The sequence below is a fragment of the Humulus lupulus genome, chromosome 3 (assembly GCF_963169125.1).
Source record: "Humulus lupulus chromosome 3, drHumLupu1.1, whole genome shotgun sequence".
NCBI lineage: Eukaryota > Viridiplantae > Streptophyta > Magnoliopsida > Rosales > Cannabaceae > Humulus > Humulus lupulus.
Genome location: NC_084795.1, coordinates 280,595,593 through 280,616,077, shown reverse-complemented (window position 1 = coordinate 280,616,077; position 20,485 = coordinate 280,595,593). Strand labels below are relative to the sequence as shown.

At 39.4% G+C, this 20,485-nt stretch overlaps 1 protein-coding gene and 1 long non-coding RNA gene across 2 annotated transcripts; both read right to left on the bottom strand.

Annotated features, from left to right (window-relative positions):
- Positions 1–3,689: 3,689 nt before the first annotated feature.
- LOC133821694 (7-dehydrocholesterol reductase-like) lies at positions 3,690–5,639 on the bottom strand. The gene is made up of 6 exons (XM_062253852.1): positions 5,526–5,639; positions 4,902–5,027; positions 4,734–4,798; positions 4,371–4,452; positions 4,207–4,289; positions 3,690–3,875 (listed from the first exon to the last, which is right to left on the bottom strand). The coding sequence occupies exons 1-6, from the start codon at positions 5,562–5,564 to the stop codon at positions 3,809–3,811; spliced, it is 462 nt and encodes a 153-aa protein (XP_062109836.1). The 5' UTR covers positions 5,565–5,639; the 3' UTR covers positions 3,690–3,808.
- Positions 5,640–9,516: 3,877 nt separating this feature from the next.
- On the bottom strand, positions 9,517–10,409 carry LOC133821693 (uncharacterized). The gene is made up of 3 exons (XR_009887742.1): positions 10,353–10,409; positions 10,126–10,222; positions 9,517–9,612 (listed from the first exon to the last, which is right to left on the bottom strand). It is a non-coding gene; the product is annotated as an uncharacterized LOC133821693 (long non-coding RNA).
- Positions 10,410–20,485: the final 10,076 nt, after the last annotated feature.

Sequence of the window (20,485 nt, the reverse complement as noted above, 5' to 3'; positions counted from 1 at the left end):
TTACTCATAAATTTAATAAATTGCATTTAGAAATTTATGTGCTAGAGAAATATATCGTCGTTTTGTGTAAACGCAATATCTATTCTTTATAAGTTTGGAAAAAAGAATATCGGGCAACTGAAAAATACATGTAAATGATTTGTTTTGGAGTTTTTTTTCGTAAATTTTTCCTTGTTCTGCCATTTTAGTCCCTAAGAACTTTGTTGTTTTCATTCAAGTCTTTAGATTTTAAAAATATAAATAAATAAGACCTTATTGTTTTATTTTTCAGCAAAACTCTCAATTTTCTAAAGAAAAAATTGATATTAGTTTATGTAGATTATATACTCTTATAAAAAAATTATTTATGAAAATTAAAAAAAATCACTCTACATTAAAAAAAATTTGTTGAAAATTTTCATTCGAAAAACATATACTTAATTTTAAAAAAATATTCTGAAAAATTAAACTACCAAACAAAAAAAATTAAAAAGTATTTATGGTAATAATTTTTATATAAAGCAAAATATTACATAAATTCACCCTTTATCTCCAAATCTCAAAGAATAGTTTAACATTATTTGTATACTTGATTTGATAGACAACAAGAGAGCAATGAAAGAAGTGTTTGTATTATTGAACCCCCAAATGATAAAGAGTTGTGTTTTTATATATTGATTACAAGAGGTAATAGGCTGTTATATAGTCTAACAGAATGGTAACCAATATAACAGATTAGTTAACAAAAGTAAACTTAGTAACTAATCTACACTCTCCTTAATAGCCCCCCTCAAATTAAGTGTGGATAAAGATTGAACACTTAGTTTGTCTCGAAGTAGTGGGAACTTGGAGCTTGAAAGGGCTTTAGTCAGGCAATGGGCCAATTGAGCAGGAGCAGGTATGTGGTTGACTTCAATCTGATGTTGCAGCACCTTATCTCGAATGAAGTACAGATCAATTTCAATGTATTTTGTGCGAGCGTGAAGCACAGGATTAGCTGCCAACATGATCGAGCTTAAGTTGTCACACCATATCTTTGGAACCGTTGGAAGAAGAAGCTGAAGTTCTTGAAGAAGTGACTGAATCCAGGTGAGTTCAGACACAACCGTTGCCAAGCTTCTGAACTCTGCTTCAGTAAAAGACCTGGAGATTGTTTGTTGTTTCTTTGACTGCCACGTGACAAGGTTTGGCCCAAAGAAAACACAAAAACCAGAGCTGGACCTCCTGTCATCCGGGTCCGAGGCCCAATCAGCATCACAAAACGCGTCTAAGGAGTAAGAATCAAATTTTGTATACGTAAGACCATAGTCAAGAGTACTAGCTAGGTACCGTAGTATTCTCTTGACAGCAATCCAGTGGGATAGCAGTGGAGCATGGATAAATTGTGCTACTTTGTTGACACAAAAAGCTATGTCAGGTCTTTGTTCCCAATAAGAAGAGACTCTAGGGTACTCTGATCCTTAACACAACAAAAAGAAGGATGGAATTCAAAAAACACATTATTGTCTTTAGAAAATTGGGAACCACTGAGCAGACTCTTTGTTATAGAAGGAACATGTAAAATATTCTTTAGCACTAAAGGAGAAGTAGAGTTAGGTGTAAGAAAGGAAGAAGAACCAATATTATTAATGCGCAAACCTGTCTCGTTGCCCATATGGATCTGCTCATCACCATAGTACTCAGAGCTGGTGGCAAGATTGCTCAAATTTGATGTGAGGTGATTGGTTGCCCCTGAATCTGGGTACCAACTTGAGTCTGAGACTGTTTCAGGGGTAGCAGACATGGCTTGGAGCTCGGCAACAGCAGCCGTGGCCTGAAATGGTTGAAAAGATTCTTGTCCGGTGAATGACTTGTCGAAACGGTAGAAATACTGTCTGACTGTATGCCCAATTTTCATACACAACTGTTATTGAGGACGTTGCCCCCAGGTGTGAGTCGGACCACGTCCAGAAGAGGAACTGCCTCTGAATCCAGGGGGAGGGAAAGAGCCACGAGTAGGACCAGGGACCTGACCTCGAAAGGAATTAGAGGAACCACCTGCATTGTATTGTGGACCACCATGAAAACTACCACGCAAGGAGGAACTGCCATAGCCACCACCTCTGTAATGTGAGTTACCATGTTGATTATACCCTGAGCAATGACCAGATGAACCAGGATTGAAAGCAAGATTTACCTCAGATTTGTTGATGTCAAGATCTTTAACATCCTTGGCAATCCGATACTCTTGTGACATTAGAAGCGCTTCAATCTCAGCTACCGCGTAGTCGTCTTTCCTAGTGCTAACTGAGGTGATAAATACGCCATAGTCAGAAGACAATCCATTGAAGATTGCTTCTATGTGCTCCGATGGAGATAGTCTGTGTCCTATCGAAACAAGAAGAACCGCCAATTTCTTGATCTTGAGCAAAAAATCGGTGAGAAATCCAGTCATTCTGGTATTACGAAGGGCAGTCTTGAATTGTCCTACTTTGGCACGATTTTGAGTTGTGTAGTATTCGTTCAAGGCTTCTTGTTTGAGTTGTGGTATCACACCCCACCATTCTTGTGAGGGTGTTCTCGGACATGGACGAAAGGAGCCAAATGATGAGACAATTGTCTTGTTGCTCCCAATCTTGATACTCCTCGTTGGGATTATCGGCAATACGATCAGCTTTTGTTGTGTACATAGGAGGTGCAGAGTCTGCCTTGAGGTATTTTTTAAGACGACTCCCTTTGATTGCGGCAAGAACTTGGTGAGACCATTGGATATAGTTGTGTTCATCGAGTTTCACGAAAAAAGAATGAGAAAACAAGAAGGAATTACTTTTAGGAAGGCCAAATTGGTTCGAGGTGTTTTGGGACGAAGTTCCGCCATTGACGGGGGTGGTATTCCGAGCTGCTAGGTTTTGGGTTTCCTCCATTGCCGAAGAAATGTGCTCTGATACCATGATAGACAACAAGAGAGCAATGAAAGAAGTGTTTGTATTATTGAACCCCTAAATGATCACTACAAGAAAAAACAGTATTCATAACACTTAAAAAGTGCTATCTGGGACTATTGATAGCACTTCTGAAAATGCTAACGTAGCCCATGTTATTAAAAGTCCAGTCTTTTCTATAACATTTTTTGAATGTTATGTTCGGTGTTATCTTAAACTATTCAATAACACATTTTTAGGTGCTATAATATTCAAATAATAACATTTAGATAGAGTTTTTGATTATAAATTTGAAGTTTAATCTTGTATTTTTTTCATAACACTTTTCAACTGTTACATTTGATTATTTTGATAACATTTTTAGTTTGTTATATTATATAAACCATAACGATTTTTTACGCTTATAATATGCTTTTAAATCATAACATATAGTAATAAAATTTTAAATTTTATTTTGATAAGTATACTTATATGTTTTTTTTTTAATTAAAAGATTTTCATTATTGTATTTTGATAAAAAAATTCAAAATTAATCATAAAATGTAATTCTCAATAGATTGATAAACCATAAGTATTACATTAAACAATAACTAATTCAAACCATAAATGTGTCTACTTCATGAGATCTTAGTTCTAACTTAAGTTTGAAAGCATAACATAATAAAGTTTTATAATCTTGAACAATTTTTACTTCAAAAATGAAAAATAGAAACAAAACTTTATAGTAATTTTCCTAAACAAGAAAAGTTTTTGGTCATTGAAGATGAGAGAAATACAATATCCATAAAGTTGACCATTACAAAAACAACAATAACAACAACATGATACCAGCCTGCCATCATTTAATTTGGAAAGGCTGAATATACATGCCATTCTCAACATAGAACAAACACTTGTGCAACATTTTCTCAGTAAATTCCGAGGATGACCCTGTACCGAACCTTCTCGCAGTACGATTTCCAGTATTTTCCATACCTACAATAACAATCACATGTCAAGATTTTATGCCTTTATCTGTATGAAAACGCGCAAACCATTATTCATTTCGTCTACTTATTTATTTTTCTCTACACTGGCATCGGTTTGTAAATTGTCTACACCTGTTGGACCAGAAACCACTAACATGATCAGAGTTTGTCTCTCCCATACAAGCAAATAAACTAGTAGCACTCGTAAGGTAAGTTTTAACTAATGAATTACCTCAACTTCGGGATCTATTTGAAAAACTAAATTTGGAAGGTTTACCTTTTCAATTTTTAAGGGACATAATTTTTCATAAACAAATGATGAGATTGTGCTTGCTTACTTGGATCGGCACCGATCATCATCCCTTTTCGCCCGGTCGAGGAGAAGGATTGTAAGAAACACCACATAAAAGTAGGGTAAAGCCTGCAGGACAAAAGTGATTCAATTCAAACACAACTTCTAACAACATAAACAAATCTAAACCCCAGAAGGAAAATTACTTACGTGGTTAAAAAGAGCTGGAACAGTCCAGAAAAATGCAGCTAATATTTCTGGGACATAGTGGAAATGTCGAGCTAATCCCCACCTGCGTGAACCAGAGAACTTTGTTTTTAGAATTTTAGCATTTGACAAATTAGGACAATGGCTCATAGAAATAGAAGAAGAAAGCACCCTCTATCAGAAAACCAAACCATCCACATGGTTAGAATGCTCATTTTATATACATAGTGTACCCATTTCAAGGTTTCCAACATCCTGTTGGAGCAAGTAGGCCAACAACAGCATGCTCACCCCCCCGCATTCATAACCAAGAAGAAAAAAAAATCCAGTTAGTTCATATTTACATGGCAGAGCCTGAAAACGTACCATCCCGAAGTTAAAAGAATGCTGCTTTTTGTTTCCCCAGTTGTGGTAGTGTAAGTGGCAGTTATCTGTGAAACAGAAAGGGAAGAATTATGCAGGATTTAGCAGCAGATATACAGAAAATTGTATGTATAATGAGAACCAAATAACGAGTTTCAGAGAACCATATACCTTTGATGGAGCTTTACCCCATACCAAAGCTTTGCCATTTGTTCTGCGAAACTCTTGCCTTTGCCTATCACAGTCGTAGTTGATGTATATGCAAAGAATGCCTGCTACTAGGATGTAGAGTGCCAACTGTGACAAAGCAAAGTAGACAACTAAAATTAAGAATTAATTTAACAGGGACAATGGGGAAATAGGACAGAAAAGAAAGTATGGTTGGTTGCAAAAAAAATCAAGTCTACGCTCATCTCATGGGCTTGGCAGCTTACAAACAAAGTTACAAGCATTCAACTTTTGCATTTGGCTGGTAGAATAGATTTGCAGCTTCTAACTCAAATCTAGAATCAAATTGCCAATATACAGCTTTTACAAGCTAATAATAATATTACTAGTGTATACCAAGGGGAGTTAGCTCAAATGGGAAGACATGTGGTTTGCTTCCATAAGGTCTAAAGTTTGAATCCCACCAAGGTATCTACATAGCCATTGCTATAGTTTCCTACTCTCTAGTAATGCAGAAAAGTGTTCACATTTTGAAAAGGTTGAAAAACATTTTGGAACTGTTCCTGAACGAAAGCAGTAATATTACATTTTATCGACCAAATAAACTTAGAATAGAAAACTTTATACCTGAGTTCCAAGGTGTACAGGATGATTGACCAGGTACATGCCAGGAGAAGTATATATAGAAGGCACCCATACAAGGCATCCCCAGCAAATATAAAAACCAGCTGTCAAAATGATAGGTACAATGATCCAAATGAGAGAAAGTATGAACAAACCAAAAGAACGGGAAAGAAGCAATAGATAAATTTAACTAAACAAGAAGACAAAACAAATAAACTCTTACTACTAAACAATTACATAGTGAACTGAGCTAGTAAACGATTATCCTGGGCAGAAAGTTTCTTTTTGCTAATACTGATAAGCCTATGATGCAATAAAAGTTTAACTTCAGCAGCTAAACTAGAAGCAGACCGAGAGCAATGATAAAAAACACAGCCATTTCAATTCCTCCAAATGCAGTACACTAGTTGCAGAGCATAAAAAGCATAAAAAATGTAGAGCATAAAAACATAAAACAAAACTAGTTGCAGAGCATAAAAAATACCACTAACAGGAGCCTGAAACAGAGATCAAAATGTAGCTGCAGGCAAGCTGTAAACAAAAGCAAACCCTACAAGCAAACAAAATTAACAGAAAACAGATGGAAATACTGAATACACCATAACAGAAGGAAATACTAATCATTTAAATGTCGCAATCTAAAAAATAGGGGACCGCCATTGATTAAACTAGAAAAGTCTGTCGCTCCTATGAGGGAAAAAAAAATCAGAAGACAAGAGAGAGGGAGAGAGATTAGAAGAAATACGTACCATCGAGCCTACACCTCGCCTTTCCAAGCCCTGCCACCATCAAACCTCACAGACACTGGTGCACCTGCAAAACAGAAAGAAATAAGCATAGCTAAGTGTCTAAGTCATTTGTAATTTATATTATGCACCCAAAAGCAAGCAATTTCTTCCACATCAATAAATTTATTGTGAAAAGCATTCTATAAATGAATAATAAATGATAGTATTCTCCATGAAACTAGAAAAGACTCAGATCATAACATTACATTATAACCAGAAAGATGCTACTTTAGTATACCATGAGAATCAATGGCTAGTTAATTACTTCTGATTTCAATTAAAAATGCATTCAAGCACAATAAAAGTTAAAGAAACCAACACTACTCAAGGCCACCAATTATAAAACTTTCAGTAAGGTTAATGTAAGATCTGGCTGATCAAATTCAATATAATTGAATATGTATGCAAACCGCACCAAATGAATCCCTCCCTACATATATTTACACATTGAAAGAATACGTGCGAGGTTTACTAACTAAAACAACTAAAATCCTAAGATACATGTCAAATCCAATGCTATAAACAAACTCTTATTTCTTTACAATCTCTAATAATAACAAAAGTATAACCTGATGAACTGTTAAGCAGCATTCTTTACAAGCTCAAGCCATCATAATGTGGTAGCATGACAGCCAATACGTGTATATTTAGATCAGTTTCATCTGCCTCACTGACCATCTTGTAAAATTCTGTCAAAAACAGAGAAAAATTTGACATAAAAATATAGCAAAACATAGATGAACCCTAACAGAACATAACTAATAACATAAATACACACAAATAGATTATAAATACATTTTTGATTGTTCAAGAGAATCAATTATATTTGTTCACCAATTTACATAATAAAATTGATAATAAAAAAATGTCAAAAGAACAGAGAAAACAACATCAATATTATTATCTCTCACATAATTCAGACTCAAAACAGAACCATTAATTGCTAATTTATTTTAAGAATTAACTACAAGCACTAAACGAAACCAAAACTGTAATTTAAATAAATAAACTTATCTTTTATCAGAGGGTAATCAAATACAAAATAAAAGGCTATGAAACTAACCAAAGCTACATTATCAAAAGCTATGAAACTATCAGCTTTCATAAACCCAATACAAAATATATTTTACATCATCAAGTTGTAATCTTTGCTTGATCAATCCCAAACAAACAATAATTCCATAAAAGGGAGAAACAGAGAACTAACATAGATATTAAAAATGATAGGTTCATATACAGTTGCTTTACCACCATGGACTGTCTTGACTCTTGAGACCAATTTTATCCCCATCTAAGCCTTTCAATGAATACTAATAATAGCCAAGTAGAAAAGAAAATGCAGAGAACACCTCCTACATTCAGACCCAGAAGAGACAGATTTTTTGGGCTGTTGTTCATACTTGTATATAAAACACAGTAAAAGCAAATTGGTATAACAAAAATGCAACTTTTTAATCCTAAATCAAAGATCAGTACAGTAAAGATCAGTACAGTAAAGATGGAAATCAAATCAAAAAAAATATTTTAATCCTAAATCAAAGATCAGTACAGTAAAGAGTTTATACTGTTCTTATTTCAAAGATCAGTACAGTTAGTTTTAATCAGGCATCAAATGCTCTTTGACAATGTAAGTTTCATTGAACAGGTTGACTCAAGGTTTCACGTATATTACTTCAAGAGTCAATCAAATTCCAGTTAATTACTTGGTATCACTCAAGATTTCACAGGTTGGCTAAAACGTAAGGAGGTCACCAACTATATCATTAATCCACATAAATAATGGAAAATCCATATAAAAATTATTTTAATAAATAAAATAATAATAATAAATTAAAAGAAAGAAAAGGAAAGGAAAGAAGAAACTGGCACAGTTGGTGTCTTTATTTCTACTTCTTTGAAAGTAAGCAAAGATAGAAATAACTTCAATGAAGAGACAAGGCTATAAGATTGAAGCCATAGGGATCAACTACAAGATTCAAACAGAAAACACATTAGAGAAATCAGGTTCTTGGTCTAGAACCATAATAGTCACTTGAAGTAATTGAAAATTCGCTCAATAAAGGAGGCAGACAAGTGTCAAAAGGGTTGTGAGCTATTAAGATAAAAAGAATTGAAAATCTAAATCATGCCATACTTATGGTTACTTCAAGGACATTTCAATTCTGTTCACACTACGATTGGGCATTCTTATGGTCTTTAGTAGAAATATCACCCAAAAAATTTCTTGTAGTAAAATTAATAAAACAGTTTCAAGGCAAATGAATGAAACACCCAGAAACAAAGCAAGTTATAGAAAAAATTATGGACTGTCCAATACTCAAAAATATAACTTATATACATTTATGGATGGAATCTTATGAAATGGAAACAAACGATACAAACACTTAATAAACTACCTGCCAATTTAATTTTCAAGATGAGATTACAATAAACAACTTTACACCTCACTGCATCACTTTTGGCAAATAAAGATAGAGTAAACATATATGTTTAAAAGTTGAAGTTGACACCCCACTGGTGAGTATTGACTCACTCATTCAGTCTATGTTTAAAAGTTGCATTTACATGCATTAAAGTTAGTGTTCCATAAAAAAAGTCAGTGTTCATAACATGGGATTTTGTCTTATCTGCAGGGTCGTTATGGAACTAGGAGCAGTGCTGCTTTGACTGCAAAAACAAATGGTGAAGTTACCTTTTACGAGACTTATCTGGACAAAGACATGTGGAAGGAACAATCTGTCAGTTACCAGATTCAGAAGCTTCAGCAGAATGGAACCAATCCAGATTCAGAGGCTCTGGCTCATATATAATTTGCTTGTTTGTGCTGTGGACTGTTTGTGAATATGTATATGCATATCTATTATCTACCATATGACTCAAGTCATGCGTATTTATGTTCTAAAAGAAAGCCTTGTCAAGGCACATTTATCTATATTAATATTAAAAAAAATAGCCCAGATTCATGTTTCAGAATGAACAAGAGTTTAAAGTATCATCAGCCATCAACTAGAAAATGATTCTATCTATTAACTTGATAATCAAAACAACCGAACACAGTCATCTGAAAAAACTATAAATGTTTGTTACACTGAATTATTATTATTTTTTATTCTTGCTGCAACTATGGTATGTTAAATTAACATCACTTTTGAAGCCTAGACTCACTTATCTGCAATTATACAAAGTACCTCAACAATCCTGAGGACTATACATCATCTGCAGCAGAAAGTCCTTGCGTTCATCAACTGGGCATCCAAAGAAGGCTCTCACCCTTGCAGCATTTGCAATTAGGAAAGTGTAGCCTAAAAATCATGACAGATTACATTAAGAGGGAGAGAACTTGAAAACAAAAATTATTACCACAATCAGATTAAGAACAAAAAATCATCACAAACTTTCTTTCTTGCTTCAAACATAGTACAGTATATTCAATCCCTAATTTAAACCAAAATTCCCACAAATAATCACAATATTATAGTTATATATACACATGAGACAAAAAATTGCAGAAATCAAAATTGATGGAGCAATATTGAGAGATGAATGGTGAGGTTTTGGAACGGGGGAGGGAGGCCAGAAAGATGACAATGGAATGAGTGACTAGGAAAGAAGAACAACACCCAGATTCAAACTTCATTAAACTCATACTCATATTCAAAAATCCACATATAATAACTAAAATGAAAGACAAAACATATACTATGAAGAAAACCTATAAGATTATTAAACACACAGTAATTAAAATACCCCATTCTAAGGCTTCGACTACCATGAACCAACCATCAACAACAAAAATAAGTCGAGAGGAAACATACCAGATCTCGCCTCCGTCGTGTGCTGAGGAGAAGAAGACCCACGCATCGTCGAACCCGTGACCTCGCCTTTGCCTCTGCCTCCGCCAGGCGCCGTCACCTATTCTTCCAAGAAAAAGAAGAATAACGGATAGGAGTGAGAGGAGGAGAGGGCAGCGGCTTAGGGCTCTCTCTCATTTACTGAAGAGTAGGAACCATTACCAGAGTGAGGTCAGGACAAGAAAGAGTACCTTTGATGTTTGCTAAGTCGAGCCGATGGGGTGGAGAGCGACTTCGTGATGTTGGAGGAGAACGACGCCGTGTGGTTTGAGCACTCTCTCGTGGAGGCTAGAGAGAATCGATGAAATGAATGGTGAGAATGAAGGGATTTAGGCGTTTAGAGAGAACCCATATTCAGAATGAGAGTGTTGTGTAAAATAATAAAAAAAATGAAAAGTAAAGGCGCCATTAATTCACTTGGCGCTAAATATTTCTCCCCAAATATTTTAGAGCTAAATCATTAATAACACTTTAAAAAAGGTGCTATATCTTAACGTAATATTTACTCAAAATTGTTGTAGTGGATACAGAGTTGTGTTTTTATATATTGATTACAAGAGGTAATAGGTTGTTATATAGTCTAACAAAATGGTACCAATATAACAAATTAGTTAACAAAAGTAAACCTAGTAACTAATCTACAATCTCCCTAATATGATTCCATCACTTATTATTATTATTATTATAAAAAATTAATATGAGCAAAATACCCATAGTTTTATAAATTAGTTAATTAAAAAAATTATGGGATCCAAAACACAGGATAATGTCCCACTTGAGTACTTCGCGATGAGCCGGGTGGCAAGGGCCCCACACAACGTTCCAACATGAAAGTCCCTATAAATAGGGAGCACTTTCTTAAATATTTGAGGGGACGAGTAATGTTTTATTGTAACTAATATTAACTGTCAAACAAAGTTCTTTCTCTAATAAATATCAAATGTTAAAAAGATATATGCAAATGTCTCCATTGGTCAACAAAATCCTATATGGTATTTCATCAACTTTTTTTGGTAGATTTTTGCAAGTGTTCCTGTTATCTCCGTATTATCCACATTTTACCACATTTATTTTGCTTTGTTTGTCTACCACGTGTAACAACCCCATTTGTTGATCCCCATGTTATCATGATAAACAGTAATATTTAATAACAAAAAGAATTATTAATCTTACTTTTACTAGATCCTGAAAATAAACAATAAAACTTGCGAAAAATTCTCAAATTTTAAAAACCTATATTTAAACATGAAATACTCACAAAATTTGTTTCAAAAAGTGTTTATATGCAAAAGGAGATTCATAATTCGTTACCCAATCAAATTGTGCCCCAAAAATATAGTAGAGTGAGTCATCACTTGTTTAGTTATAAAACACGTATTATTTCCCACGGTCGGGTCATATGTACATTCCACAATTATAATCTCTTGACGCTCACTTGACCATTTCTATAACGTCCCAAATTTCCTAATAAGGCTCAAGGCCTTGATTAGGGGGCTATGATGACAAATTTTGAAATTATGTGATTATATGATATTTATGTGTTTCATTATGTGATTATGTGAGATATATTATGTTACACCCAGATTTCGAGCTATGTTAAATATGACCTCGAAAGTTGGATTCGCAAACAAGTGGACTCATAAGGTTGGAAATATGCTCCAGGATTAAATATCGAGCCTACAGGACATAGACGACCTCGAATATGGTGACCTCGGAGTGATCATGATCTCGAAAGGTAGCTCCGGAGACGCATCCATCCTCAGGGATGACTTCGGATCGGGGGTCCCGAGCTCGACGCACATATAATCTCGAGAGCCACGTGACCTCGGGAGGTGTCTCTAGTTCGAAAGATGACGAGAAACCTGGAAAGCTAAAGCCTTGGAGATACCTGATAACCACCTTGAATATATATAAGTGATGTCTATACGAAATGTAATCCTCATTTATTATTGTAAATCCCCTAGAATGGTGGGATATTATTTGGTCAGTTATACGTCCCCTGGTCTTCAGGGGACGTTTCCTTTTATATCTGATTATAGGCATTTAAAGCCATTTATTTGATTTACACAAAAAGAGTAACTACCCAAAATATGTGGGATAGTATTCTTTGATCTTCTCTATAAATAGAGAGGCCATGCACCATTGTAAAGGACCGAAATTTTGAACCTTGAGAGAAAACTCTGGAGAATTCGTTCCTGAAGAATTTTCAGAGATAATCTTGAGTTTAATAACAGAGACTCGTGGACTAGGCAGATTTAACTGCTGAACCACGTAAAAATCGTGTGTTTGTATTGTCTTATTTCAATTGGCCATTATCAGTTATTATTTATGTGCTCTTCTTTCACTGTTTGACGAAAAACGGCGTCAACAGTTTGGTGCTTTCATTGAGAGCCTTAAGCATTCATCCCTGAGAAAATCATGGCCACAAACAATCAGAACACCCCTGAGGAAAATTACCCAAGACGTCCTGGAAAACAACCAATGGAGAACCCGGATGTTGAAGAGAGAAGTGGGTCCTCTGATTCCCGGGGACCACCTCCTCCACCAAGAGATGAGGATATGTACTACAATCCTGAGCGGTACGTTCCTATTGTGGAGCTTGAAAACCGACAACTGAAGCAGCTGTTGGCAGAAGCCAACAAACGGAATGAGGAGTTGATAAGGATAGCCGCAGAGGCGCAGGTGGCTCAGCCCCCGCCTCCGCGTGAAAACCAAGTCCCTCCTCCAAGGGACGTACATGTTCCTCCCCGGAGGCCCCGTGGGCGTCCGCGAAAGGATGCTGCCACAAGGAGGCCGACTCAACCTCCGGCACCAGCAGAGCCATCCGCTCCACCTAGGCCCTAGAGGAGTACTCGAACTCGGGCCCCGGCTAACCCGCCTGTAGAAGTGCCTGTAGGAGCTGAAAATAACCGAACCCCTGCAGAGGCTCGGACTCAGGTACCTGGGAGCGCACCTAATGCAACTGACCCATATCGGGAAAATTCTGGACCCTCCAGGCCGCGACAAGGGTGGCAGCCACCGTCGCCTATACGGTTCCCTCCGTCACCCATAAGATATCCTTCGCCCCCACACAGAAACGCTCAACCTGTTCGAGATCAGGATCAAGGGCGTGCGGGGGAAAGACAAGGAAACAGAGAGACTTTCCAGGAGCGGAGAGGCGCTCCATCTGAGAGAAGTCAGACGTCTCAGTCTCGCACTGCGGAGACGAGGCGACGTGGAAAGAATCCATCGCGAAATAACCGAGCAATGAGTTTAACCAGTGATGAGTCCGGAGAGACCAGGTCCGTCAGTAAACACGATCGAGGTCGTAAGAATACTGGAAGTCGCAAGAATCGTCCCGACCTGCGAAATCATCTGAATCAGAGTCGGGGGAATGGAGATCAAACAAATCCAAACCCGAGGGATCGCTTGAATAAACGTAGAGATCCCTTGCGGAGACGCGAGCTTGGAATCACTATCAATGACAGTCAATTCCAGACAACACCTCCTACTGACCCATTCCAAGAAAGAATCGATCAGCTCGAAAGAGCCTTTAGGATTTTAAAGAATGAACGAGGAAATGGTCGATATGAGGACTCTGATGAGGAGCTCGAGCCGTTTGCCCCCCATATTTCTGACACTCAATTTCCTCAAGGGTTTCGGATTCCTCACGTCCCTACTTTTGAAGGAAAGGCCGACCCGTGTAGTCACCTGAGCACGTTCAACACTATCATGAGAGCCAGTAACATGGGTTACGAGCTCAGGTGCATGTTGTTTCCAACATCATTGGCAGGACCTGCCAAAAGTTGGTTTGAAAAGTATAAGAGACACTCAATAACCTCATAAGAGCAGTTGTCTAAAGACTTTAAGAAGCAGTTCAGAGCAATGGTAGGGGTCAAACTAGAAGTATCCACCTTAACTAACGTCCGGCAGTAACCGGGCGAAACATTGAAGAGTTACTTAACAAGATTTAATCTGGAAGTAGCCCGAGCTCGGGATGTGGATGACAGTGGACACCTCATGGCTATCCGAGCTGGCGTATTACCGAGAAGTGCCCTTTGGGACGACATGCAAGGGAAACCAGTAAGGTCAATAACCGAGTTTAACAGACAAGCGCAGAGGTTTGTCAATGTAGAGGAAGCGAGGTCGACGCTCAAAGCGACCTCCCAGTCCGAAACTACAACGATAAACATCAACTCTGCCTCAACCTCGGCAGACCCAGCGGCACCAAAGCCTGCCTCGGAGAACCCATCCAAGAGGAAAAAGAATGAAGGAAGTAACCCCGAAGCTGAGGGAGGAAAGAAAAAGAAAGGGGAGAGGTATTTCTCCGTGTATAAGGTATACACCGAGCTCAATGAGTCTCGGGAAAACATATATCTGGCTAATGAAAACCAGGTCCCCTTTAGGCGTCCGAACCCGATGAGAAATCAAAAATCCAAGAGGGATTCCAGTAAATATTGTTAGTTCCACAGAGACACCGGACATACAACCGATGAATGTCGACAACTGAAGGACGAGATCGAAGGGTTGATCTCGAGAGGTTACTTCCGGCATTATGTCAAAAACCAGAATACTGGTCAGGCGGCCGCGAGCCAGAGAGTAACCGCGCCTCCGACCACACAAAACAATAACTCCCGATCTCGGGAAGAAGATAGGCCCCCGCCGATAGATGGAGAGGATGTAATAACCATCTCGGGAGGGCCTCATCTCGCAGGAGGGGGCAGGAATGCCCAAAAGAGGTATGTTAACGAGTTGAAGACAGGGGACGGGTCTCCTTATGAACCCGAACCCAGGGCACCAAAAAGCCAGAGGATTGAAACACAATCAATAACCTTCACCGAGGAAGACGCCTCCCATGTTCAATTCCCTCATCATGATCCGCTAGTTATTACTCTTCAGTTGGCCAATAAAAGGGTCCACCGAGTTCTCATAGATAATGGGAGCTTAGTCAACATCCTCAATAAAGCAACCCTCGAGAAGATGGGACTCTCCCTTCGCGACCTGAAAGCATGTGCAACTACTTTGTACGGCTTTTCAGGAGAAGGAACTGCCTGTATGGGATCCATTGAGCTCCCCATAACCTTGGGAGACTATCCAGTCTCAGTAACCAAGATAATGGAGTTCGTAGTAGTAGACTTACCATCTGCCTACAATGTGCTGCTCGGGAGACCCGCCCTGGTCGGGCTGGGGGCAGTTTCATCAGTAAGGCATCTGGCCCTTAAGTTCCCGACCCCTAGCGAAGTCGGGACGTTGAAAGGAGACCAATTGGCAGGGAGGGAATGCTATAGCATCTCCATGAGAGGAAAGAAACAAACGAATGCTCAAGCACTCGTCATCATACAAAACAAAGACGGAACGGTCTTAGAGGTTGACGAAGAGATCGATCCGAGGATTGAGGAGAAGGTTGACCTCGAACCTTTAGAGGAGCTCGAAGAGGTTCAGCTCGAGGAAGCTGATCCCTCGAAGAAGGTGAAGGTCGGAAAACACCTCCAAGACGAGGCCAAATAGCAATTAATCTGTTTTTTGAAGAAAAATCAGGATGTCTTCGCATGGTCACACTCAGACATGGTGGGGATAAGCCCGAATGTGGCAAGCCACGCACTAAACATAGACAAAAGCTTTCCCCCGAAGCAACAAAAGCGAAGACAACTGGATGAAGACAGAAAGAAGGCGTTAAAAGAGGAGGTTGACAGGTTAAAGGCAAACCAATTCATTAGGGATGCCTTTTACCCTGACTGGGTAGCCAATCCGGTGTTGGTCCCAAAGCCCAATGGGACGTGGAGAACCTGTATTGACTACTCAGATCTCAACAAAGCTTGCCCAAAAGACTATTTTCCGTTACCAAGGATTGACCAGCTCGTAGATGCCACAGCGGGGCATGGCCTGATGTTGTTCATGGATGCCTATTCTGGATATAATCAGATTCCCATGCATTCCCCCGACCAAGAACACACGAGCTTCATCACGGATAAAGGGCTATATTGCTATAATGTCATGCCATTCGTGCTCAAGAATGCTGGAGCCACATACCAGCGGCTCATAAACATGATGTTTTCAGAGCAAATAGGGAACAACATGGAGGTTTATGTTGATGACATGCTTGTAAAGTCTCAACTCAACAAGAACCATGTTGATGACCTCAAAGAGTGCTTCAGCGTGCTCAGGAAGTATAACATGAAGCTAAATCCTCAGAAGTGCACTTTTGGGGTATCTTCAGGAAAATTCATGGGCTTTATTGTGAACTCTCGAGGAATCGAGGCTAACCCCGACAAGAACAAGGCCCTGACTGACATGCCCTCACCTCGAAGGCACAAAGATGTCCAAATTCTGACTGGCAGGATGGCAGCCCTAAGCAGATTCATCTCGAAATCTACAGATCGTGGTCTTCCATTTTTCAACTTACTGAGAAGAGGTAAGAAATTTGAATGGACAGAGGAATGCGAGCTGGCCTTTCAGGAGCTCAAAAAGCACCTTGCGAAACCACCCATCTTGTCAAAACCTGAAACGGGAGAAATACTGTACCTATACCTTTCGACTACCGAACACGCAATAAGTGCGATGCTCGTCCGAGAAGAAGAGAGGGTGCAAAGACCTGTTTATTACATCAGTAAAAGATTACTGGGGGCAGAGTCAAGGTACCCATTGATGGAGAAACTCGCACTCAGTCTAATTCATTCATCCTGTAAGCTCCGCCCCTACTTTCAGGCACATCCCATCCATGTACTGACTGATCAACCACTTAGGCAATTCCTGTCTAAACCAGAAGCTTTAGGTCAGCTTCTTAAATGGGCTGTTGAGCTCGGAAAGTTCGAGATCACCTACCACCCGAGAACGACCATTAAGGCACAGGCATTGGCGGACTTTATAGTGGAATGTACTGGTATAGCCGACGACGAGGTAATAACCACGGCCCACGAGCTGTGGAAACTTTACGTCGACGGCTCGTCAAATGAAAATGGAGCGGAGGTAAGGGTCATTTTAGTTACCCCCGCGGGAAGCATATTTCATTCTGCCCTAAGATTTAACTTCAAAGCGTCGAATAATGAGGCCGAATACGAGGCTTTACTCGCGGGACTTCGAATAGCTAAGGAGCTCAAAGCTAAAGCTATACATTGCTACAGTGACTCCCAGCTAGTGGTTAATCAAATCTTGGGTGAATACCAAGCTCGCGGCACGAGAATGGAAGCTTATTTGGAGAAGGCAAAGTCAGCATTAGAGTGTTTCGAATTCTATACAATCGAACAGGTTCCCCGCGAGCAGGATTCAAATGCAGATGCCTTAGCTCGACTCGCTACGTCCGCCGAAAATGAAGAGCTGAATGTCGTACCCATAGAACACCTATCAGCGCCTAGCATTAACGAGCCAGAAGAGGAAGATGTGTGTATGATCGAAACAGATCCGACCTGGATGACCTCGATAGTTGATTATCTCGAAAATGGAGTTCTTCCAAAAGATCGGAACCAAGCTCGAAAGTTGATGTATCAACTTCCCCATTACACAATCTTGGATGGAAGGCTGTACCGAAGGGGATATTCCATGTCGTTACTCAAGTGCGTAACCCCTCCCGAAGCTAAGAAAGTCATTGAAGAAATTCATGAAGGGTTCTGCGGAGATCACACTGGGGGGCACAGCCTGTCCAAGAAGATCATACGCCAGGGATATTTTTGGCCAACCATTAAAGCGGATTCTTTCGAGTATGTGAAGAAATGCAACAAATGCCAGAGATTCGCCACGATACCTCGAGCCCCACCATCCGAACTGACCATGTTGACATCCCCATGGCCTTTCGCGGTATGGGGCATCGACCTCATAGGCTCTCTCCCGACTGGCAAAGGCGGAGTGAAATATGCTGTAGTCGCTGTGGATTACTTCACAAAATGGACGGAGGCTGAACCGTTGGCAACTATAACCTCAAAGAAGATCCTTGATTTCGTTGTAAAGAGCATCGTGTGTCGATACGGAGTGCCGAGGAAGATCGTATCCGACAACGAAACCCAGTTCGATTGCGACCTATTCACCAATTTTTGTGAAAAGAACGGTATAATAAAGAGTTTTTCATCAGTGGCTCACCCTCAAGCGAATGGCCAGGTCGAAGCTGTGAACAAAACTCTCAAGAGTTCTCTAAAGAAAAAGTTGGAGGAAGCAAAGGGACGGTGGCCCGAAGAATTGCCCCAAGTCCTTTGGGGATACAGGACAACAGCTCGAACCTCGACAGGACATACCCCGTTCTCTCTAGCATACGGCTGCGAGGCAATGTTGCCCATAGAAGTCGAAATCCCAACGATTCGAACTTAGATTTACGACCAAAGTTCAAACCATACTCAGCTCGAGGAAACCTTAGACTTGATTGAAGAAAAAAGAGAAGAGGCCCAGCTGAGAAACGCTGCCTACCAGCAACGAACTACCAGATATTTCAACAAGAGGGTTCGAGATCGAAAATTCGGAATGGGAGATCTGGTGTTAAGACGCGTATTCTTGGCAACTCGAGATCCGGCAGCGGGAGTGCTCGGGCCGAACTGGGAAGGACCATGCTAGATAGAGTCAGTCATCCGATCTGGTGTGTACAAACTTGCGAGATTGGACGGGAGCCTAGTACCGCGAGCATGGAATGGTGAAAACCTTAGACCTTACTATCAGTAGTGTAGGAAAAGTGTTGCCTATAACCATGAGTTTCTATTTGTATTAGCTTATTTGTTTTTGAATGTCATCAAATAAAAGACCCATTTCGTTCAAATATGTTATTTCTTTTTATTTTTGCAATCTCTCTTAATTTAATAACCTATGGTCACACTCATAGGATATTAAGGGGGCATCATTGGTACATATACCATCAGCTTAAAAAATAAAATAACATATACAAAAAAAAATATAAAGTATTTGGATGTAACCAAATACGCGAGCCTAGATAGTTCAGACATAACCGAATCATCAAAAACATATAAAGTATTTGGATGTAACCAAATACGCGAGCCTAGAAAGATCGGACATAATCGAATTATCAAAAACATATAAAGTATTTGGATGTAACCAAATACGCGAGCCTAGATAGTTCGGATATAACCGAATTATCAAAAACATATAAAGTATTTGGATGTAACCAAATACGCGAGCCTAGATAGTTCGGATATAACCGAATTATCAAAAACATATAAAGTATTTGGATGTAACCAAATACGCGAGCTTAGATAGTCCGGACATAACCGAATTATCAAAAATATATAAAGTACTTGGATATAACCAAATACGCGAGCTGAGATAGTTCGGACATAACCGAATTATCAAAAACCGAAAACGTTTGGAGTTAACCAGATGTGCAAACTTAACAGGTTTGGAACAAACCAGCCAAAAGAAAAAAACTAATCGATGGTAAGTAGGAACCTAAACCTATTTCGAAATCGAGGCTGGAATATCTTAAAGAAAATAGTTTCGAACTCTTAACCTTGGAGCGAAAACCGAGGATGAGAAAAAGTGACTAAGCAAAAAAGATATAACCAAATTATCCACATTACATACCATATAAGTACTTTTGGGTTCATGGTTGAAGTAATATCCGACTTTGAAGAATAACGAGGTCGGAAGCGGATAATTTGAACAAACTGTGCATGAATGCATTGAGCTTCGAACCTAAATCCACAATATGTTTGCATGACTAAATAAACATAACTGATTCATCAATATAAAATGTGCCAAATATTTCGAGCCAAGAAATGTAAAGCATATATAAGTAATATTTAAAGAAATTGTATCAGCCCCGAGGGCATAAATTAAAATAATTACAGAAATAAGGGGACGCAGCCCCAATAAATGGTTCCCCCGAGATCAGAGTCAAGGAAGAGGAGTCTCCTTGGCCTTCTCAGCAACTGCAGCACCGGATTCCTCAGGACGAATAACATGGCTATCCTCCTGGGCTCCCTCCGAAACGGCGTCCCGAGCAGCCTTTTCCTTCTCGAGCTGATCAACCTTCTCCTTCTCGAGCTGCTCAGCCTCTTCCTTCTCGAGCCGAGCATTCCACCTTTCAAGAAGCGGCGCCTCGTGAGGACCTAAGAAGCTGGTGTCCAGATCTTCATTGTAGGCCCACATTCGGTACATAGCAGAGTCAACCGCTTGATCCTTCTTCTCTTTGTATTCAGCAAGGAGGCGAGCTTTTTCATCCTCCATGATGTCGAAGGTGGCAACCTTTTCCTCTTCAAGCTTCTTGTTGGTCTCCTGAAGCTGGGTAATCTCCTTCTTATGCTCCTCGAGCTCAGCTTTCAGCTTCCCGAGCTCGGTGGCCATGTGCTCACGTTCCTTGACTCCTGCCTCAAGCTTCGCATTCGCTGCCTTCAGATCATCGCATGCTTTGAGC

Bases quoted from the DNA above. Each gene is read 5' to 3' on its own strand.
- LOC133821694 (XM_062253852.1), bottom strand. From the start codon at position 5,564: ATGTACCTGGTCAATCATCCTGTACACCTTGGAACTCAG. The intron at 4,453-4,733 runs GTACGTTTTCAG...TGGTTCACGCAG, and splicing joins ATTCTTTTAACTTCGGGATG to GTGGGGATTAGCTCGACATT. The intron at 3,876-4,206 runs GTAAGCAAGCAC...TTGTTATTGTAG, and splicing joins GATGATCGGTGCCGATCCAA to GTATGGAAAATACTGGAAAT.